This window comes from Pituophis catenifer, unplaced genomic scaffold (genome assembly GCF_029215685.1).
Source record: "Pituophis catenifer annectens isolate HBS135680 unplaced genomic scaffold, rPitCat1.0.hap2 SCAF_3, whole genome shotgun sequence".
Classification (NCBI taxonomy): domain Eukaryota; kingdom Metazoa; phylum Chordata; class Lepidosauria; order Squamata; family Colubridae; genus Pituophis; species Pituophis catenifer.
This window is the reverse complement of record NW_027256883.1, coordinates 215,969,672-215,992,214: the sequence shown is the minus strand read 5'-3', so window position 1 is coordinate 215,992,214 and position 22,543 is coordinate 215,969,672. Positions and strand designations below refer to the sequence as shown.

Below are 22,543 nucleotides of genomic sequence, written 5' to 3'. Positions count from 1 at the left end.
GGGATGTCTGGGGGCTACTTGTGCTGGCTGAAGAGACAAGCTGGGGGCCACCAAGCTCCTTCAACCAAGCAAGAGGCGAAGGGATCCTTTCTTCTTCATCTTCTCATCCAGGGTGGAACCCCACTTGGTCTCTGCAGGGTCTCATCACCACAAGGCACAACATTCTCAGCCACAACCTCGTGCTGGCTGGGAATTCTGGGTATTAGGACTGGAGGAACCCAATAGGATTGTTCATGGGACCTTCAACATGGTCGGTGTGAGAGATCCTGCTAAAGCATTTTCTCCCTTTTTCTTTTGTCCTTTCCAGCTACAAATTATTGAGAAATATTTGCTTCTCCTAAGGTTTTTCTTTTAAACTTTAGATGGTGATGGTACCTGGGAAAAGACCTAAAAGGTGACGAAGATTTGAAAAAGAAATACTTTTGCTCCCTTGCATTTGTCTGAGGATGTTATAAAAGGCGTGTTGGATGCCAGTCCGGTTTCACCCTCAGCCTGTGGAGTATCCGTCAGTGGTGCCCCTTTCCACAACCTTCTTCTTAAACCCAGAGTCTCCCAAGCGTAGCAGTTTTAAAATGAGTGGACTTCAACTCCCACAATTCCTCAACCAGCATCTTAAAGCTGCCAGGGTTGAACAACACTGCTGTCAATCATAACAAAACATGCATTCCAAGATCTCAACGCAAATCTTGACTTCCATGTCAGTCTCCTGAGGTCAGGTGTGAGAACGCAAACAGCACAGTTTGTGTCACAACTGTGTGAGGAACATTTTGTTCCACTTGCTTGTGCTCCATGAACCTGGTGGATCTGTGCCAGGCGAGGGAAAGTCTGCTTCAGATTCATTGTCTTCCGAATCTGGCTGGGAAGTGGGACCTGCCGTTGCTGGACTGTCTCCACCCTCCCGGCACATTGCCACAGATGAGGGCTAAGACCAGAGGCCTCCCCTCCCTCCAGCCTGCAGAGGGAGGGTCTCCTTGGGCAGCATGCAAACTAATGCTGGCTCCAGAGAGACGGGCACCTCCACCACCAACTCTTATGGAGACACAAGGGGTGTGAGTGGGGGAAGAAACGTCCATCTGGGTTCAGTTCGAAACCAGGAGAAAGACTCTGGAAACATGGAGGCTGATTGGAAAGATGGTTTAATGGTGAAGCAGAACCACGTGGGACCTGGGTAGCTGCCCATGGAGTTGAGGGGGGGGGGGCGGGCTATTTATACCTTCTCTTGGGCTTTGCACTTGAACATGGACTAGAAAACCTCTGAGGTCCTTTCCAACTCTGTTATTCAGTTATTCTGAGGAGGGGGAAATGGACAGCCATTGGTTCTCTATTCCAACCCGGCCCAGGGCAGAGGTCCTCAGAGCAATGTTCGCCAACCTCTGCTTGAAACCCTCCAGTGATGGAGGCTGGCAGCAGGGATGCTGAGAGGATTGAGGATTCATCCGGGGGAAACGTGTGCAAAGCGAGGATGCTGCCCCCGAGACGGACGGTCCAGACTGAGGATGGTTACAAGGATGAAAAATGAAAGACTGCAGGGGATTTGAGTGAGAGGAAAAGATCTTTTATTGGAGGGGTTATCATCTCCATCAAGGGGGGAGGGCAAGAAGATGAGCAGGGAGCAGGAACAGGCAGAGGAGCAAAGACCCCTCAGATGGAACAGGGAGGGATGGAGGAGGAGCAAGGAGGGAGTGAGTGAGGAAGGGAGGAGGAGTGAGTGAGGAGGAGAAGGGGCAAGTAGAGTCAGAGCAAGAGGAGAAGGAGGGAGAGAGGGAGGGAGGAGGAGGAGGAGCAAGGAGGGAGGGAGGGAGGGAAGAGGAGTGAGTGAGGAGGAGAAGGGGCAAGTAGAGTCAGAGCAAGAGGAGAAGGAGGGAGAGAGGGAGGGAGGAGCAGGAGGAGCAAGGAGGGAGTGAGTGAGGAGGAGAAGGGGCAAGTAGAGTCAGAGGAAGTGGAGAAGGAAGGAGGGAGGAGGAGGAGGAGCAAGGAGGGAGGGAGGAAGGGAGGAGGAGTCAGTGAGGAGGAGAAGGGGCAAGGAGAGTGAGAGGAAGAGGAGAAGGAAGGAGGGAGGAGGAGGAGGAGCAAGGAGGGAGGGAGGAAGGGAGGAGGAGTCAGTGAGGAGGAGAAGGGGCAAGGAGAGTGAGAGGAAGAGGAGAAGGAAGGAGGGAGGAGGAGGAGGAGCAAGGAGGGAGGGAAGAAGGGAGGAGGAGTGAGTGAGGAGGAGAAGGGGCAAGTAGAGTCAGAGGAAGAGGAGAAGGAAGGAGGGAGGAGGAGGAGGAGCAAGGAGGAAGGGAGGAAGGGAGGAGGAGTGAGTGAGGAGGAGAAGGGGCAAGGAGAGTGAGAGGAAGAGGAGAAGGAGGGAGAGAGGGGGAGGAGGAGCAGGGAGGGAGGAGGAGAAGGAGGGCGTGGGAGGGAGGGAGGGAGGGAGGGAGGAGGAAGACTTTCAGCATAGCTGGGTCTTCACTTTGAGTTGGATCCAAGAACGGCCATTCCGAGAGCCAGACCTTCTTCCTGGGGGAGGATTAGCGCTCCTGTCGAAGGAAAGGAGAGAGATTCACCTTGGGAAGCAGCAGGGACACTGATAAGGGGCTTCACAATCCCCTCACCCCCCCTGGGGCTCCTGGTCCAGGGGACCCACGGTCAACCCTTGCCCCCACCCTGCCACGATCAGGCAGCCCTTCACTGCCCAGACAGTCCTTCCTGGGAAGGTTTCCTGATGCCCAGGAAAAGGTGGGGGCCCCATCTGCCATCCGACAGCAATGGGGGTGGCGGGACAGCAAAGAGGACCTGAAGCAGTGGTGGGTTGCCCCCTGTTCGGACCGATTCTATAGAACCAGTAGTAAAATCGGCGGGAGGCTCCACCCACTGACCCTGACATCACCAGAAGCAAGGCGCTCAGGTGAGCAAAGCGAGCATGTGCACATGTTCCTGTTACAAACCAGTAGTAAAGGTAAGTAGAACCCACCCCTGACCTGAAGCATCCACTTCCACCTTCTCCGTCTCCATCCTCCCTCACTCCTGAAATGGGAGCCCTACCTCCAAAACTCCTCTTTGGCAGGCAGTGCCACAGCCGGTGGGGCAGCACAATAACCCTCCTCCACAGTCGGCATCTGATTCGCATTGTGAAATACAGATGCCAAATCCATGGGGCGTTGGACACCGTCTTCGTGGTCCTGCAGGAAAGATGGCAGCTGAACAACAGACATGGAAGGGACCTTGGAGATCTTCTAGTCCAACTCCCTGCTCAAGCAGAAGACCCTACACCAGTGTTGGCGAACCTTTTCAGCACCGAGTGCCGAAAAAGGAATACTTTGCATGTTCGCGCGGACATGCTTGTCAGGGCCGCAACCAGGAAGAGGAGCTGCCCAGGGGGTTTGCGTGCACTGGATAAGGTCCTTCCAGTTTCTGGAATGTGCACCAGCCAGCAAGTCTTCCGGTTACTGCCGCACATGCGCCAATCAGCTGGTGGCCCACATACTCAAGGCATGCATGCTCACGCGCATGTGTGTCTGGCCAGATTTGTCCAGCCCCAGTGGAAGAATCTGCAATTCTGCATTGGGGGGAGGGAAGGACGTGTTTATCTCGGACTTTTGAGATGGGAGGGGCCAGAACGAGGGGCAGCACCAATGAGAATTCTCCCTGCTTGAGCGTCATCAGTCTCCGGGCAGAATCCTTTGGGACTTCACCAGAAGGAGGAGAGTCAGTTCTGCTGAGAGAGAGGTGGAAAAAGTGGGTGTAGGATCTTGGCTTGAAGAACCAACTTGGGGTTCTCTGCGCGGAATTCTCTCCTCCAGTGGGTGAAGTCAAGGGAGACTCTGCCTGGAGACTGATGACGTTGCAGAAGGGAGAATTCTCATTGGTCCTCCTTCTTTCTGGGCACTCCCACTTCCGGATTTCAAGGAAGCCCCATTCCCAGCTCACAGACCAGCTCTTCTAGTTTCCACCACTGCTGCACGCACAAAGGCCAGCTGATTGTTGCAGGCACATGTGCACCAGAAACCCGGAAGAGGAAAGGGCAATGCTGTGTGTGCCAGGCGACATGGCTCCACATGCCACTTTGGGCACACGTGCCATAGGTTCACCATCACATCCCTACACCATTTTTGACAGATGGCAGTCTGGTCTCTTATTGAAAGCCTCCAGTGATGAAGCTCCCACAACTTCTGAAGGCAACTTCTGTTTCATTGATTGATTGTTCTCACTGTCAGAAAATTTCTGCTTATTTCCAGGTTGAATCTCTCCTTGGTCAGTTTCCATCCATTGTTCCTTCTCTGGCTTTCAAAGGTGCTTTGGAGAATAGCTTGACCCCCCCTCCTCTCTGTGGCAGCCCCTCAAATATCAAAACACTGCTATCCTGTCTCCCCTGGTCCTTCTCTTCACTAGAATAGCCAGACCCAGTTCCTGCAACTGTTCATCGTTTGTTTTATCCTCCAGTCCCCTCATCATCCTGGTTGCTCTTCTCTGCACTCTTTCCAGAGTCTCCACATCTTTTTTATAGTATGGGGACCAAAACTGGATGCAGGATTCTAGGTGTGGCAGTTTCAGCGGGAACCTACAGAGTCCCAGACCAGGAATCAACTGATGAGAAGGAGAGGCCCAGGGAAGGGAGGCAACTGGACATGGCTTGGAGGTGGCCCCACTACTGTGGCAAGGAAGGTCGCAAAATGGGGAGGAACACACTTAACAACTGTCTCACTTAGCGATAGAAATTTGGGGTGCAATTGTGGTTGTAAATCCAGCATTCCCTGTAAGAGCCCACGGGAAAGATAGAAAATTCCTTGAGGTGGAGGTCCTACGTACAGGGAGCCCGCTTCCCTCTGCTGGACACGGCTTGCTTTTCCCCTGGGACTGCTTCCTTTTCTGGCCTCTGCTGCGGAGCAAAGCGCCTTGGGGGTCCCTCCCGCCTTACCTGTGCAGAACTGGGTGCAGGTTTCCTCATCCCAAAAGTTGTTGGCGTTTCCTCTGCTGCCTTTGTAGAGGAAACTCTCACAGGCCTTGGAGACGGTGTTGTAGAAGAAGCGGGACCGAAAGGCGTCACCAAACCCAGAATCACTTGGGAGTTGGCAGATATCTGGAGGGAGGCAGAAAGTTCTTCCGGTTTGGCATCGCGGCGAGACAGTTGGAGAAATAGTGGGCTCTGATGAGTCCCGCGAAAACCCCGGCTGCCGAACCACCGCCAATGGGTCTTCAGACTGAACCCATCTTGCAGGGACGGGGGAAGAAGAGGGGCACCTCGGATGACCAAGAGGAACATGCAAGTTCCTCAGAGGTCAGAGGGAACCCTCTGTGAGTCGGCGGCAGGGGCGGCAGCCATGGCGGCTGCCACGAAGCTGGGACAACTGGGGAAGAAAAGTGCTGGAGTTAAGCGGAGAAAAACAGAGCCTTTTGAAGCTGGGTGAGTAACAACAGCCCAGGCTTGTAACAACATTTGGAGCATTACTAATAATTAGAAGACCCCTAACCTAAAATAGCGGCTATGCAACAAAAGGGCTTTGGCATTTTTTTTTTTAAATTTACAACTTTAAAGAGATAAAGACCCATGAAACAACTAATTTTGGAACAGAACTATGAGAATTAATTTGGAGATATGGTTAAAAGACTAAGCACTTTAAAAATTTGAATTGGATTTTTACAAGGAATAGAAAAAGAAGATTTGATACCTTTTTAATTAAAAGAAGAAGATTGGATGGTTATATAACAATAAATAAAATGGAGGCTTGCATGACTAATGGAAACGTGGATTATAGAGAGACACCATCTGGCGTAAAGAGGAACTTTATAACTTCCCTTTGTTATGGGAAACTGAGCTTTACAGATAAAGATTACTGAACTTTGTGGAGGAGGTTTTTTCCTTCCTGTATGCAGACAGTTTTATGATGCAGGGGTCGGTCCTCTCGCCCCTTTTGTTCAACATTTATGTAAAGCCGCTGGGCGAGATCATCCGTGGTTTCGGGGTGAAGTACATCAGTACGCTGACGACACCCAGCTGTACATCTCCACCCCGGACCACCCCAACGATGCCCTTGAAGTGATGTCCCGGTGCTTGGAGGCCATACGGATCTGAATGGGGAGAAACAGGCTCAGGCTCAACCCATCCAAGACCGAGTGGCTGTGGTTTCCGATGTCCCGATATAGTCAGCTGGTGCCATCGCTGACTATTGGGGGCGAATCATTGGCCCCCACGGAGAGGGCTCGCAACTTGGGTGTCCTCCTGGATTCACAGCTGTCTTTAGAAGAGCACTTGACGGCCGTGACCGGGAGGATTTTTCATCAGGTTCGCCTGATCCGCCAGCTGCGTCCCTTTCTAGATCGGGACTCTCTACACACAGTCACTCACGCCCTCGTCACCTCTCGTCTGGACTATTGTAACACTCTCTACATGGGGCTTCCCTTGAGGTGCACTCGGAGGCTCCAACTGGCGCAGAGTGCGGCTGCACGGGTGGTTATGAGAGCAACGTGGAGTTCCCATGTAACACCTCTCCTGCGCGAGCTGCACTGGCTCCCGGTGGTCTTCCGAGTGCGCTTCAAGGTTCTGGTTATCACCTTTAAAGCGCTCCATGGCTTAGGACCTGGTTATCTACGGGACCGCCTGCTACCACCAATAGCCTCCCACCGGCCAGTACGCTTCCATAGAGAGGGGCTCCTCCGGGTGCCGTCGGCCAAACAATGTCGACTGGCGGCCCCTAGGGGGAGAGCCTTCTCTGTGGGGGCACCTACAATCTGGAACGAGCTCCCCCCGGAGATACGGAGGATCCCGGATCTGCGCACCTTCCGTCGCGTGCTTAAGACTTTCCTATTCCATCAAGGTGGCCTGGCCTAAATCTTCTCCCCTTTTTAAATGTAAATTTTTTAAATTTTTTAAATGTAAATTTTAATTTGTTTTAAATCATGGGTATTTTAAATTCAGCCAAATTATTTAATTCGTTTTTAATTCATTTTAAATTTTTTGTATTTATGTGTTTTATCTCGTGGCTGTTCACCGCCCTGAGTCCTTCGGGAGAAGGACGGTATAGAAATTTAATAAAATAAAATAAAATAAAATAATGCTGAAAAGAAAAGAAATCTACAATGGAACTCCTACAGATGAAATAATAATAATTTAAACACTGGCGCAGGAACAGAAGAAGGATTAAGCGCAGCCCTAAAAGAAAAAGATTTGATATATTATGTCTGGAATAAAAATAAGAAAAGAGAATTAACTTGATTTATGGAGAACAAAACCAATCTTGGAGAATGGAAAGAATTATATGTTTGCAGGTGAGGAAATGAAAATAATGTGATTAAAAATAAAATAAAGTAAAAATGGATTGTAATATTAAAAGGGAGGTTTTTACAAAAATTAAGAATGTTAAAAGAAATTAATTAATACATGTAAGATATGCTTGATGCAAGAACTATGTTTTAAAGTTAAAATGCTAAAGGAAAGAATAAGGATAAATATGATTAACTGAAAATGTTAAAAGGAATTAAATACATTTAAAGATATGTCTTAAGCAAGAACCATGTCTCAATGTTAAAATGTCATGAATGTTATGAAAAGGGATACAGAAAAATAATGACTATGTGAAAAAGCAATGTATAAATGGGTGGAAACAACAAAGAAAGGTTTAAGTAGAGATTGAAAGTTAAACCAATTATGAAAATGCTCTGTTTAACAGCCAAAAAGTTATATTATGCTGTGTTGAACAGCCGAACAAAATGGTTATGCTGTGTATCAGCCAAAACAAAACTGAATATGCCGTGTAACGGCCAAAAAAATAAAAATGAAATGCTGTGTTTAACAGCCAAAAAATAAAAAAGGATATGCTGTGTTCAACAGCCAAATAAATGGTTATGCTGTGTTATAGTTAAGAAATAAAAATGATTGGTTTAACAGTAAAGATAAATGATAATAACATTGTTTTTTTTTCTTTTTTGGAAAATATAAAATGAGGTGGGATAATTAAACTGACGAGGTGCATGTTGAGAATGATAGTTAAGATAAAATGAATAAGTTAGGTTTAATTTAATTTAATTTAATTTAATTTTTCCCTCTTCCCTTTTTAAATATGTAAATTTTAATCTGTTTTTAAATTATTGGGGTATTTTAATTTGTCTGGGCCAAAAAGTTTAATTTGATTTTATCGGGTTTTTAAATTTTGTGTATTTATGTATTTTATTGTTGGCTGTTCACCGCCCTGAGTCCTTCGGGAGTACGGCGGTATACAAATCAAATAAACTAAACTAAACTAAACTAAACTAAACTAAACTAAACTAAACTAAACTAAACTAAACTAAACTAAACTAAACTAAACTAATTTAATTTAATTTAATTTAATTTAATTTAATTTAATTTAATTTAATTTAATTTATCATATTTCTATGCCGCCCAACTCCCAAGGGACTCTGGGCGGCTTAATAATAATAGAAATAAAGAGTATAAATTTTGAGTTTAATAATTAGAAACAAAATGGGTATGTTGAAATTAGATATTTTTGGAATGTTTAATATAATTGTATGATTCACATTGTTAAAATATATCCATCTAAGCAAATGAAAGAGAAAGATGGATTGATAATTGGTTAGGATTCAAGATTAAGTAATGGGTTTTTGGGGATAATGGCATAGTTATATCGATAGATTTGAGGGAAAGATTTGTTTAACATATTTAGTTGTGTCAATTGAAAAATAAGATTTGTTAATGATTTGCTTGAATATGTGACTGGAGCAAAAGCTTTGTTTTGAAAAGATGTGTTTCATGTTTTTGTTTTAAATAAATAAATAAATAAATAAATAAATAAATAAATAAATAAATAAATAAATAAATAAATAAATAAATATATATATATATATATATATATATATATATATATATATATATATATATATATATATATATATATATATATATATATATATATATATATATATATATATATATATATATATATATATATATATATATATATATATATATATATATATATATATATATATATATATATATATATATATATATATAAAAAGAGCCCCAATTCCCTCCCGGCTCAGCCTTCTCCCTCCCTCCCCCCACCCGCTTGCTCACCACGGCTGGCACAGGCCTGCAGGCATTCTAGCTGTGTTGCGAAGTTGTTTCCGTTGCCTTTGCAGCCTTGATGGACAAACTTTTCACACACGCCCGCCTGGGAGTTGTAGAAGACCCGGAGGGAGGACTCGTCGCTGCATTTTTGACGATCTGGAGGCAACTGGCAGAAACCTGGAGGTCCCAGAGGGATTGGGGGGGGGTATTGTCAGGTGGATTAGATATGTTCACCTACTTCTAACTACGCTTGAGTTATTTATAAAAAAGCAATAAAGGCAGGATATACATAATTCAATAAATATATAAAATAAATACTGATAAATATATAACATAAAATGTAATATTTATAAATATATAGAAATAAATATTTTTATATAAATGTGCTCTTTGATTACTGTCCTCCCCTCCACCTGGAGGCCCTGGGTGGGGCCCATGTTCCAGCACAGCAATGGCCAAGGCAGCAGGTTCTCTGTGCTTCAGGTAGATACTTAGCAGGAGGGGAAGGGGCTGAGGGGTGCAAAGCCTCCGTCAGTAGCTCCTGGGGCAGAGGAAGGCCAACAACTCAATCAATCAGACTAGAGCTGGAAGGGACCTTGGAGGTCTTCTAGTCTAACCCTCCTATTCAAGCAGGAGATCCTGTAGAATTTCAGACAAGTGGCTGCTCAGTCTCTGGTGCTTCTTGTTCTGCCTTCAGGGGCTTTGGAGAATGCAAAGTCTTTTCATTTGGCTGGGAAAATGGAATAAATCATTGCAAGTGATTAACAAATGGCAGAAACTTTAGCAAAGTAAATGAATCCTTCGGTGGGATGTTTACTACAGGTGGGAAAATGAGTGGATAAATTCCCAGTAGGTCACACCACCGTGTCCTTTGGGTTCGCCCATGGAGGGAGCAAGGAAGTTTATCCCCAGAGTACAGAAGCCACCCCAAGAATGTGGGCTGCCTGGAAAAATCCACGCCAGAAGAAGCTGGTCACCCTTAAAGGTCCTGGATGTGAATCTCCCCCTTCCCCAAAGGCATAAGAGCAAACTCCCAACCAAGCAGCAGCAGCCAGAAGATGCTCCTGGCAATGAGGGAGGCCAGGTGAGAACCTGGGATAGGTCTGCAAGGTCTGCCAGCTGGAAAAGGGGTCCTGGGAAGGAGAGGGTCTCACTCTGCAGCAGGCCAAGAAGCCCAGCTGCCTGCTTGCTTCCTGCCTTGGGAGCGGTGGGATGGCCCTGCAGGAAAGGAAGGGCACCGGAGCCTGAAACTTGCCCCAGGAGAGTTTCACCAGGGGAGACCTGAGAGCAGTCTTCCAATATTTGAGGGGCTGCCCCAGAGAGGAGGAAGGGGGTCAAGCTGTTTTCCAAAGCTCCTGAAGGCCAGAGAAGGAACAATGGATGGAAACTGAACAAGGAGAGATTCAACCTGGAAATAAGGAGAAATTTCCTGACAGTGAGAACAATCAACCCATGGAACAGAAGTTGCCTTCAGAAGTTGTGGGAGCTTCATCACTGGAGGCTTTGAAGAAGAGGCTGGACTGCCATCTGTCAGAAATGCTGTAGGGTCTCCTGCTTGAGTGGGGGGTTGGACTAGATGGCCTACAAAGTCTCTTCCAACTCTGTTAATCTTTAACCCCAGAAGAGAAAATAGTCCCAGCCCAGCCAAACCGGCTTCTCAGGCCCATCTCCCACCAGGGGTTTCCTGTGGGGCTACTCACTATTTCGAAGTTTCAGGCTCTCTTCATCACCATCTCCATGATCAGCAGCATGGAGGTCAGCAGAGAAGGAGAGGAGCACCCCAACGAGAAGAAGCTTGGCCCACATGGTCTCTCAGGAGGAATGAGGTCTCTTGGCCAAGGCAGTAGGAGTATATAAAGCTGGAGGAAGGGGCTGGTGGCGGTATAATCGCAGGTTTGTGGGACTTTCCCAATCCAGTGCTGCCATTGGACAGGAGGGCCAACCTCAGAAGCAGGAAGGACACAGCAGTGGTTTCCAGAAACGCAATAATCTTGCGTAATGATTGAACTCTAGACTGGCTAGGTGGCTCAGCGGCTAAGACACTGAGCTTGTCGATCAAAAAGGTCGGCAGTTTGGCAGTTTGAATCCATAGTGTAGGTCTCCTGTGTGAGCAGGGGGTTGGACTAGATAACCTCCAAGGTCCCTTCCAACTCTGTTATACTGTTATAACTCTCCCCAGTGTGCATATTGCAATGGTCAGACTAGAAGGATGGGGGTGAGGTTGGGGTTGGGCTGAACCCCCCTGGACTGGCAACATCCAACACAGACTGGGCTGGCTGAAGAGTCCTGAGCTTTGGGGGATGGACAGAGACCCCTTTCCAGAGGATACTAGGAAGGGAGTGGTGGAGGTGGAGCAAATCCTATGTTCTCCAAATTCAAAAGCGAAGCGATGGGAGCTTCGGCTTTGGGGAGGGGAAACAGGTGAACCTGTCTTTTGCTCCCCGAAAATGCATGGACCTCAAAAAGAGGTTGAGTAGGCAGAATGTAGGTAAATTCTCGCTGGAGGGGGATGTCTGGGGGCTACTTGTGCTGGCTGAAGAGACAAGCTGGGGGCCACCAAGCTCCTTCAACCAAGCAAGAGGCGAAGGGATCCTTTCTTCTTCATCTTCTCATCCAGGGTGGAACCCCACTTGGTCTCTGCAGGGTCTCATCACCACAAGGCACAACATTCTCAGCCACAACCTCGTGCTGGCTGGGAATTCTGGGTATTAGGACTGGAGGAACCCAATAGGATTGTTCATGGGACCTTCAACATGGTCGGTGTGAGAGATCCTGCTAAAGCATTTTCTCCCTTTTTCTTTTGTCCTTTCCAGCTACAAATTATTGAGAAATATTTGCTTCTCCTAAGGTTTTTCTTTTAAACTTTAGATGGTGATGGTACCTGGGAAAAGACCTAAAAGGTGACGAAGATTTGAAAAAGAAATACTTTTGCTCCCTTGCATTTGTCTGAGGATGTTATAAAAGGCGTGTTGGATGCCAGTCCGGTTTCACCCTCAGCCTGTGGAGTATCCGTCAGTGGTGCCCCTTTCCACAACCTTCTTCTTAAACCCAGAGTCTCCCAAGCGTAGCAGTTTTAAAATGAGTGGACTTCAACTCCCACAATTCCTCAACCAGCATCTTAAAGCTGCCAGGGTTGAACAACACTGCTGTCAATCATAACAAAACATGCATTCCAAGATCTCAACGCAAATCTTGACTTCCATGTCAGTCTCCTGAGGTCAGGTGTGAGAACGCAAACAGCACAGTTTGTGTCACAACTGTGTGAGGAACATTTTGTTCCACTTGCTTGTGCTCCATGAACCTGGTGGATCTGTGCCAGGCGAGGGAAAGTCTGCTTCAGATTCATTGTCTTCCGAATCTGGCTGGGAAGTGGGACCTGCCGTTGCTGGACTGTCTCCACCCTCCCGGCACATTGCCACAGATGAGGGCTAAGACCAGAGGCCTCCCCTCCCTCCAGCCTGCAGAGGGAGGGTCTCCTTGGGCAGCATGCAAACTAATGCTGGCTCCAGAGAGACGGGCACCTCCACCACCAACTCTTATGGAGACACAAGGGGTGTGAGTGGGGGAAGAAACGTCCATCTGGGTTCAGTTCGAAACCAGGAGAAAGACTCTGGAAACATGGAGGCTGATTGGAAAGATGGTTTAATGGTGAAGCAGAACCACGTGGGACCTGGGTAGCTGCCCATGGAGTTGAGGGGGGGGGGGCGGGCTATTTATACCTTCTCTTGGGCTTTGCACTTGAACATGGACTAGAAAACCTCTGAGGTCCTTTCCAACTCTGTTATTCAGTTATTCTGAGGAGGGGGAAATGGACAGCCATTGGTTCTCTATTCCAACCCGGCCCAGGGCAGAGGTCCTCAGAGCAATGTTCGCCAACCTCTGCTTGAAACCCTCCAGTGATGGAGGCTGGCAGCAGGGATGCTGAGAGGATTGAGGATTCATCCGGGGGAAACGTGTGCAAAGCGAGGATGCTGCCCCCGAGACGGACGGTCCAGACTGAGGATGGTTACAAGGATGAAAAATGAAAGACTGCAGGGGATTTGAGTGAGAGGAAAAGATCTTTTATTGGAGGGGTTATCATCTCCATCAAGGGGGGGAGGGCAAGAAGATGAGCAGGGAGCAGGAACAGGCAGAGGAGCAAAGACCCCTCAGATGGAACAGGGAGGGATGGAGGAGGAGCAAGGAGGGAGTGAGTGAGGAAGGGAGGAGGAGTGAGTGAGGAGGAGAAGGGGCAAGTAGAGTCAGAGCAAGAGGAGAAGGAGGGAGAGAGGGAGGGAGGAGGAGGAGGAGCAAGGAGGGAGGGAGGGAGGGAAGAGGAGTGAGTGAGGAGGAGAAGGGGCAAGTAGAGTCAGAGCAAGAGGAGAAGGAGGGAGAGAGGGAGGGAGGAGCAGGAGGAGCAAGGAGGGAGTGAGTGAGGAGGAGAAGGGGCAAGTAGAGTCAGAGGAAGTGGAGAAGGAAGGAGGGAGGAGGAGGAGGAGCAAGGAGGGAGGGAGGAAGGGAGGAGGAGTCAGTGAGGAGGAGAAGGGGCAAGGAGAGTGAGAGGAAGAGGAGAAGGAAGGAGGGAGGAGGAGGAGGAGCAAGGAGGGAGGGAGGAAGGGAGGAGGAGTCAGTGAGGAGGAGAAGGGGCAAGGAGAGTGAGAGGAAGAGGAGAAGGAAGGAGGGAGGAGGAGGAGGAGCAAGGAGGGAGGGAAGAAGGGAGGAGGAGTGAGTGAGGAGGAGAAGGGGCAAGTAGAGTCAGAGGAAGAGGAGAAGGAAGGAGGGAGGAGGAGGAGGAGCAAGGAGGAAGGGAGGAAGGGAGGAGGAGTGAGTGAGGAGGAGAAGGGGCAAGGAGAGTGAGAGGAAGAGGAGAAGGAGGGAGAGAGGGGGAGGAGGAGCAGGGAGGGAGGAGGAGAAGGAGGGCGTGGGAGGGAGGGAGGGAGGGAGGGAGGAGGAAGACTTTCAGCATAGCTGGGTCTTCACTTTGAGTTGGATCCAAGAACGGCCATTCCGAGAGCCAGACCTTCTTCCTGGGGGAGGATTAGCGCTCCTGTCGAAGGAAAGGAGAGAGATTCACCTTGGGAAGCAGCAGGGACACTGATAAGGGGCTTCACAATCCCCTCACCCCCCCTGGGGCTCCTGGTCCAGGGGACCCACGGTCAACCCTTGCCCCCACCCTGCCACGATCAGGCAGCCCTTCACTGCCCAGACAGTCCTTCCTGGGAAGGTTTCCTGATGCCCAGGAAAAGGTGGGGGCCCCATCTGCCATCCGACAGCAATGGGGGTGGCGGGACAGCAAAGAGGACCTGAAGCAGTGGTGGGTTGCCCCCTGTTCGGACCGATTCTATAGAACCAGTAGTAAAATCGGCGGGAGGCTCCACCCACTGACCCTGACATCACCAGAAGCAAGGCGCTCAGGTGAGCAAAGCGAGCATGTGCACATGTTCCTGTTACAAACCAGTAGTAAAGGTAAGTAGAACCCACCCCTGACCTGAAGCATCCACTTCCACCTTCTCCGTCTCCATCCTCCCTCACTCCTGAAATGGGAGCCCTACCTCCAAAACTCCTCTTTGGCAGGCAGTGCCACAGCCGGTGGGGCAGCACAATAACCCTCCTCCACAGTTGGCATCTGATTCGCATTGTGAAATACAGATGCCAAATCCATGGGGCGTTGGACACCGTCTTCGTGGTCCTGCAGGAAAGATGGCAGCTGAACAACAGACATGGAAGGGACCTTGGAGATCTTCTAGTCCAACTCCCTGCTCAAGCAGAAGACCCTACACCAGTGTTGGCGAACCTTTTCAGCACCGAGTGCCGAAAAAGGAATACTTTGCATGTTCGCGCGGACATGCTTGTCAGGGCCGCAACCAGGAAGAGGAGCTGCCCAGGGGGTTTGCGTGCACTGGATAAGGTCCTTCCAGTTTCTGGAATGTGCACCAGCCAGCAAGTCTTCCGGTTACTGCCGCACATGCGCCAATCAGCTGGTGGCCCACATACTCAAGGCATGCATGCTCACGCGCATGTGTGTCTGGCCAGATTTGTCCAGCCCCAGTGGAAGAATCTGCAATTCTGCATTGGGGGGAGGGAAGGACGTGTTTATCTCGGACTTTTGAGATGGGAGGGGCCAGAACGAGGGGCAGCACCAATGAGAATTCTCCCTGCTTGAGCGTCATCAGTCTCCGGGCAGAATCCTTTGGGACTTCACCAGAAGGAGGAGAGTCAGTTCTGCTGAGAGAGAGGTGGAAAAAGTGGGTGTAGGATCTTGGCTTGAAGAACCAACTTGGGGTTCTCTGCGCGGAATTCTCTCCTCCAGTGGGTGAAGTCAAGGGAGACTCTGCCTGGAGACTGATGACGTTGCAGAAGGGAGAATTCTCATTGGTCCTCCTTCTTTCTGGGCACTCCCACTTCCGGATTTCAAGGAAGCCCCATTCCCAGCTCACAGACCAGCTCTTCTAGTTTCCACCACTGCTGCACGCACAAAGGCCAGCTGATTGTTGCAGGCACATGTGCACCAGAAACCCGGAAGAGGAAAGGGCAATGCTGTGTGTGCCAGGCGACATGGCTCCACATGCCACTTTGGGCACACGTGCCATAGGTTCACCATCACATCCCTACACCATTTTTGACAGATGGCAGTCTGGTCTCTTATTGAAAGCCTCCAGTGATGAAGCTCCCACAACTTCTGAAGGCAACTTCTGTTTCATTGATTGATTGTTCTCACTGTCAGAAAATTTCTGCTTATTTCCAGGTTGAATCTCTCCTTGGTCAGTTTCCATCCATTGTTCCTTCTCTGGCTTTCAAAGGTGCTTTGGAGAATAGCTTGACCCCCCCTCCTCTCTGTGGCAGCCCCTCAAATATCAAAACACTGCTATCCTGTCTCCCCTGGTCCTTCTCTTCACTAGAATAGCCAGACCCAGTTCCTGCAACTGTTCATCGTTTGTTTTATCCTCCAGTCCCCTCATCATCCTGGTTGCTCTTCTCTGCACTCTTTCCAGAGTCTCCACATCTTTTTTATAGTATGGGGACCAAAACTGGATGCAGGATTCTAGGTGTGGCAGTTTCAGCGGGAACCTACAGAGTCCCAGACCAGGAATCAACTGATGAGAAGGAGAGGCCCAGGGAAGGGAGGCAACTGGACATGGCTTGGAGGTGGCCCCACTACTGTGGCAAGGAAGGTCGCAAAATGGGGAGGAACACACTTAACAACTGTCTCACTTAGCGATAGAAATTTGGGGTGCAATTGTGGTTGTAAATCCAGCATTCCCTGTAAGAGCCCACGGGAAAGATAGAAAATTCCTTGAGGTGGAGGTCCTACGTACAGGGAGCCCGCTTCCCTCTGCTGGACACGGCTTGCTTTTCCCCTGGGACTGCTTCCTTTTCTGGCCTCTGCTGCGGAGCAAAGCGCCTTGGGGGTCCCTCCCGCCTTACCTGTGCAGAACTGGGTGCAGGTTTCCTCATCCCAAAAGTTGTTGGCGTTTCCTCTGCTGCCTTTGTAGAGGAAACTCTCACAGGCCTTGGAGACGGTGTTGTAGAAGAAGCGGGACCGAAAGGCGTCACCAAACCCAGAATCACTTGGGAGTTGGCAGATATCTGGAGGGAGGCAGAAAGTTCTTCCGGTTTGGCATCGCGGCGAGACAGTTGGAGAAATAGTGGGCTCTGATGAGTCCCGCGAAAACCCCGGCTGCCGAACCACCGCCAATGGGTCTTCAGACTGAACCCATCTTGCAGGGACGGGGGAAGAAGAGGGGCACCTCGGATGACCAAGAGGAACATGCAAGTTCCTCAGAGGTCAGAGGGAACCCTCTGTGAGTCGGCGGCAGGGGCGGCAGCCATGGCGGCTGCCACGAAGCTGGGACAACTGGGGAAGAAAAGTGCTGGAGTTAAGCGGAGAAAAACAGAGCCTTTTGAAGCTGGGTGAGTAACAACAGCCCAGGCTTGTAACAACATTTGGAGCATTACTAATAATTAGAAGACCCCTAACCTAAAATAGCGGCTATGCAACAAAAGGGCTTTGGCATTTTTTTTTTTAAATTTACAACTTTAAAGAGATAAAGACCCATGAAACAACTAATTTTGGAACAGAACTATGAGAATTAATTTGGAGATATGGTTAAAAGACTAAGCACTTTAAAAATTTGAATTGGATTTTTACAAGGAATAGAAAAAGAAGATTTGATACCTTTTTAATTAAAAGAAGAAGATTGGATGGTTATATAACAATAAATAAAATGGAGGCTTGCATGACTAATGGAAACGTGGATTATAGAGAGACACCATCTGGCGTAAAGAGGAACTTTATAACTTCCCTTTGTTATGGGAAACTGAGCTTTACAGATAAAGATTACTGAACTTTGTGGAGGAGGTTTTTTCCTTCCTGTATGCAGACAGTTTTATGATGCAGGGGTCGGTCCTCTCGCCCCTTTTGTTCAACATTTATGTAAAGCCGCTGGGCGAGATCATCCGTGGTTTCGGGGTGAAGTACATCAGTACGCTGACGACACCCAGCTGTACATCTCCACCCCGGACCACCCCAACGATGCCCTTGAAGTGATGTCCCGGTGCTTGGAGGCCATACGGATCTGAATGGGGAGAAACAGGCTCAGGCTCAACCCATCCAAGACCGAGTGGCTGTGGTTTCCGATGTCCCGATATAGTCAGCTGGTGCCATCGCTGACTATTGGGGGCGAATCATTGGCCCCCACGGAGAGGGCTCGCAACTTGGGTGTCCTCCTGGATTCACAGCTGTCTTTAGAAGAGCACTTGACGGCCGTGACCGGGAGGATTTTTCATCAGGTTCGCCTGATCCGCCAGCTGCGTCCCTTTCTAGATCGGGACTCTCTACACACAGTCACTCACGCCCTCGTCACCTCTCGTCTGGACTATTGTAACACTCTCTACATGGGGCTTCCCTTGAGGTGCACTCGGAGGCTCCAACTGGCGCAGAGTGCGGCTGCACGGGTGGTTATGAGAGCAACGTGGAGTTCCCATGTAACACCTCTCCTGCGCGAGCTGCACTGGCTCCCGGTGGTCTTCCGAGTGCGCTTCAAGGTTCTGGTTATCACCTTTAAAGCGCTCCATGGCTTAGGACCTGGTTATCTACGGGACCGCCTGCTACCACCAATAGCCTCCCACCGGCCAGTACGCTTCCATAGAGAGGGGCTCCTCCGGGTGCCGTCGGCCAAACAATGTCGACTGGCGGCCCCTAGGGGGAGAGCCTTCTCTGTGGGGGCACCTACAATCTGGAACGAGCTCCCCCCGGAGATACGGAGGATCCCGGATCTGCGCACCTTCCGTCGCGTGCTTAAGACTTTCCTATTCCATCAAGGTGGCCTGGCCTAAATCTTCTCCCCTTTTTAAATGTAAATTTTTTAAATTTTTTAAATGTAAATTTTAATTTGTTTTAAATCATGGGTATTTTAAATTCAGCCAAATTATTTAATTCGTTTTTAATTCATTTTAAATTTTTTGTATTTATGTGTTTTATCTCGTGGCTGTTCACCGCCCTGAGTCCTTCGGGAGAAGGACGGTATAGAAATTTAATAAAATAAAATAAAATAAAATAATGCTGAAAAGAAAAGAAATCTACAATGGAACTCCTACAGATGAAATAATAATAATTTAAACACTGGCGCAGGAACAGAAGAAGGATTAAGCGCAGCCCTAAAAGAAAAAGATTTGATATATTATGTCTGGAATAAAAATAAGAAAAGAGAATTAACTTGATTTATGGAGAACAAAACCAATCTTGGAGAATGGAAAGAATTATATGTTTGCAGGTGAGGAAATGAAAATAATGTGATTAAAAATAAAATAAAGTAAAAATGGATTGTAATATTAAAAGGGAGGTTTTTACAAAAATTAAGAATGTTAAAAGAAATTAATTAATACATGTAAGATATGCTTGATGCAAGAACTATGTTTTAAAGTTAAAATGCTAAAGGAAAGAATAAGGATAAATATGATTAACTGAAAATGTTAAAAGGAATTAAATACATTTAAAGATATGTCTTAAGCAAGAACCATGTCTCAATGTTAAAATGTCATGAATGTTATGAAAAGGGATACAGAAAAATAATGACTATGTGAAAAAGCAATGTATAAATGGGTGGAAACAACAAAGAAAGGTTTAAGTAGAGATTGAAAGTTAAACCAATTATGAAAATGCTCTGTTTAACAGCCAAAAAGTTATATTATGCTGTGTTGAACAGCCGAACAAAATGGTTATGCTGTGTATCAGCCAAAACAAAACTGAATATGCCGTGTAACGGCCAAAAAAATAAAAATGAAATGCTGTGTTTAACAGCCAAAAAATAAAAAAGGATATGCTGTGTTCAACAGCCAAATAAATGGTTATGCTGTGTTATAGTTAAGAAATAAAAATGATTGGTTTAACAGTAAAGATAAATGATAATAACATTGTTTTTTTTTCTTTTTTGGAAAATATAAAATGAGGTGGGATAATTAAACTGACGAGGTGCATGTTGAGAATGATAGTTAAGATAAAATGAATAAGTTAGGTTTAATTTAATTTAATTTAATTTAATTTTTCCCTCTTCCCTTTTTAAATATGTAAATTTTAATCTGTTTTTAAATTATTGGGGTATTTTAATTTGTCTGGGCCAAAAAGTTTAATTTGATTTTATCGGGTTTTTAAATTTTGTGTATTTATGTATTTTATTGTTGGCTGTTCACCGCCCTGAGTCCTTCGGGAGTACGGCGGTATACAAATCAAATAAACTAAACTAAACTAAACTAAACTAAACTAAACTAAACTAAACTAAACTAAACTAAACTAAACTAAACTAAACTAAACTAATTTAATTTAATTTAATTTAATTTAATTTAATTTAATTTAATTTAATTTAATTTAATTTAATTTATCATATTTCTATGCCGCCCAACTCCCAAGGGACTCTGGGCGGCTTAATAATAATAGAAATAAAGAGTATAAATTTTGAGTTTAATAATTAGAAACAAAATGGGTATGTTGAAATTAGATATTTTTGGAATGTTTAATATAATTGTATGATTCACATTGTTAAAATATATCCATCTAAGCAAATGAAAGAGAAAGATGGATTGATAATTGGTTAGGATTCAAGATTAAGTAATGGGTTTTTGGGGATAATGGCATAGTTATATCGATAGATTTGAGGGAAAGATTTGTTTAACATATTTAGTTGTGTCAATTGAAAAATAAGATTTGTTAATGATTTGCTTGAATATGTGACTGGAGCAAAAGCTTTGTTTTGAAAAGATGTGTTTCATGTTTTTGTTTTAAATAAATAAATAAATAAATAAATAAATAAATAAATAAATAAATAAATAAATATATATATATATATATATATATATATATATAAAAAGAGCCCCAATTCCCTCCCGGCTCAGCCTTCTCCCTCCCTCCCCCCACCCGCTTGCTCACCACGGCTGGCACAGGCCTGCAGGCATTCTAGCTGTGTTGCGAAGTTGTTTCCGTTGCCTTTGCAGCCTTGATGGACAAACTTTTCACACACGCCCGCCTGGGAGTTGTAGAAGACCCGGAGGGAGGACTCGTCGCTGCATTTTTGACGATCTGGAGGCAACTGGCAGAAACCTGGAGGTCCCAGAGGGATTGGGGGGGGGTATTGTCAGGTGGATTAGATATGTTCACCTACTTCTAACTACGCTTGAGTTATTTATAAAAAAGCAATAAAGGCAGGATATACATAATTCAATAAATATATAAAATAAATACTGATAAATATATAACATAAAATGTAATATTTATAAATATATAGAAATAAATATTTTTATATAAATGTGCTCTTTGATTACTGTCCTCCCCTCCACCTGGAGGCCCTGGGTGGGGCCCATGTTCCAGCACAGCAATGGCCAAGGCAGCAGGTTCTCTGTGCTTCAGGTAGATACTTAGCAGGAGGGGAAGGGGCTGAGGGGTGCAAAGCCTCCGTCAGTAGCTCCTGGGGCAGAGGAAGGCCAACAACTCAATCAATCAGACTAGAGCTGGAAGGGACCTTGGAGGTCTTCTAGTCTAACCCTCCTATTCAAGCAGGAGATCCTGTAGAATTTCAGACAAGTGGCTGCTCAGTCTCTGGTGCTTCTTGTTCTGCCTTCAGGGGCTTTGGAGAATGCAAAGTCTTTTCATTTGGCTGGGAAAATGGAATAAATCATTGCAAGTGATTAACAAATGGCAGAAACTTTAGCAAAGTAAATGAATCCTTCGGTGGGATGTTTACTACAGGTGGGAAAATGAGTGGATAAATTCCCAGTAGGTCACACCACCGTGTCCTTTGGGTTCGCCCATGGAGGGAGCAAGGAAGTTTATCCCCAGAGTACAGAAGCCACCCCAAGAATGTGGGCTGCCTGGAAAAATCCACGCCAGAAGAAGCTGGTCACCCTTAAAGGTCCTGGATGTGAATCTCCCCCTTCCCCAAAGGCATAAGAGCAAACTCCCAACCAAGCAGCAGCAGCCAGAAGATGCTCCTGGCAATGAGGGAGGCCAGGTGAGAACCTGGGACAGGGTCTGCAAGGTCTGCCAGCTGGAAAAGGGGTCCTGGGAAGGAGAGGGTCTCACTCTGCAGCAGGCCAAGAAGCCCAGCTGCCTGCTTGCTTTCTGCCTTGGGAGGGGTGGGATGGCCCTGCAGGAAAGGAAGGGGGCCGGAGCCTGAAACTCGCCCCAGGGAAGTTTCACCAGGGGAGACCTGAGAGCAGCCTTCCAATATTTGAGGGGCTGCCTGCCACAGAGAGGAGGAAGGGGGTCAAGCTGTTTTCCAAAGCTCCTGAAGGCCAGAGAAGAAACAATGGATGGAAATTGACCAAGGAGAGATTCAACCTGGAAATAAGGAGAAATTTCCTGACAGTGAGAACAATCAACCGATGGAACAGAAGTTGCCTTCAGAAGTTGTGGGAGCTTCATCACTGGAGGCTTTGAAGAAGAGGCTGGACTGCCATCTGTTAGAAATGCTGTAGGGTCTCCTGCTTGGGTGGGGGGTTGGACTAGATGGCCTACAAGGTCTCTTCCAACTCTGTTAATCTGCAACCCCAGAAGAGAAAATAGTCCCAGCCCAGCCAAACCGGCTTCTCAGGCCCATCTCCCACCAGGGGTTTCCTGTGGGGCTACTCACTGTTCAGAGGTCTCAGGCTCTCTTCATCACCATCTCCATGATCAGCAGCATGGAGGTCAGCAGAGAAGGAGAGGAGCACCCCAACGAGAAGAAGCTTGGCCCACATGGTCTCTCAGGAGGAATGAGGTCTCTTGGCCAAGGCAGTAGGAGTATATAAAGCTGGAGGAAGGGGCTGGTGGCGGTTTAACTGCAGGTTTGTGGGACTTTCCCAATGCAGTGCTTCCTCTGGACAGGAGAGTCAACCTCAGAAGGAGGAAGGACACAGCAGTGGATTCCAGAAATGCAATAATCTTGTGTAATGTGTGCATATTGCAATGGTCAGACTAGAAGGATGGGGGTGAGGTTGGGGTTGGGCTGAACCCCCCTGGACTGGCAACATCCAACATAGACTGGGCTG

At 47.2% G+C, this 22,543-nt stretch overlaps 2 protein-coding genes across 2 annotated transcripts; both read right to left on the bottom strand.

Moving 5' to 3' along the window:
- Positions 1 to 1,567: 1,567 nt before the first annotated feature.
- On the bottom strand, positions 1,568 to 10,852 carry LOC139315508 (BPTI/Kunitz domain-containing protein-like). Its single transcript, XM_070941870.1, has 5 exons — positions 10,747 to 10,852; positions 9,053 to 9,223; positions 4,898 to 5,059; positions 2,954 to 3,161; positions 1,568 to 2,519 (listed from the first exon to the last, which is right to left on the bottom strand). The coding sequence occupies exons 1-4, from the start codon at positions 10,850 to 10,852 to the stop codon at positions 3,001 to 3,003; spliced, it is 600 nt and encodes a 199-aa protein (XP_070797971.1). The 3' UTR covers positions 1,568 to 2,519; positions 2,954 to 3,000.
- A 2,301-nt stretch (positions 10,853 to 13,153) lies between these two features.
- LOC139315509 (BPTI/Kunitz domain-containing protein-like) lies at positions 13,154 to 22,252 on the bottom strand. Its single transcript, XM_070941871.1, has 5 exons — positions 22,147 to 22,252; positions 20,448 to 20,618; positions 16,451 to 16,612; positions 14,507 to 14,714; positions 13,154 to 14,072 (listed from the first exon to the last, which is right to left on the bottom strand). Exons 1-4 carry the CDS (start codon positions 22,250 to 22,252, stop codon positions 14,554 to 14,556), a joined length of 600 nt encoding a protein of 199 aa, XP_070797972.1. The 3' UTR covers positions 13,154 to 14,072; positions 14,507 to 14,553.
- Positions 22,253 to 22,543: the final 291 nt, after the last annotated feature.

Coding starts and splice junctions, on each gene's coding strand:
- LOC139315508 (XM_070941870.1), bottom strand. CDS start 10,852: ATGTGGGCCAAGCTTCTTCTCGTTGGGGTGCTCCTCTCCTTCTCTGCT. Junction 9,224..10,746: donor GAGCCTGAAACTTCGAAATA/GTGAGTAGCCCC, acceptor TGGGACCTCCAG/GTTTCTGCCAGTTGCCTCCA. Junction 3,162..4,897: donor CTGCACCCAGTTCTGCACAG/GTAAGGCGGGAG, acceptor TCTTTCCTGCAG/GACCACGAAGACGGTGTCCA.
- LOC139315509 (XM_070941871.1), bottom strand. CDS start 22,252: ATGTGGGCCAAGCTTCTTCTCGTTGGGGTGCTCCTCTCCTTCTCTGCT. Junction 20,619..22,146: donor GAGCCTGAGACCTCTGAACA/GTGAGTAGCCCC, acceptor TGGGACCTCCAG/GTTTCTGCCAGTTGCCTCCA. Junction 14,715..16,450: donor CTGCACCCAGTTCTGCACAG/GTAAGGCGGGAG, acceptor TCTTTCCTGCAG/GACCACGAAGACGGTGTCCA.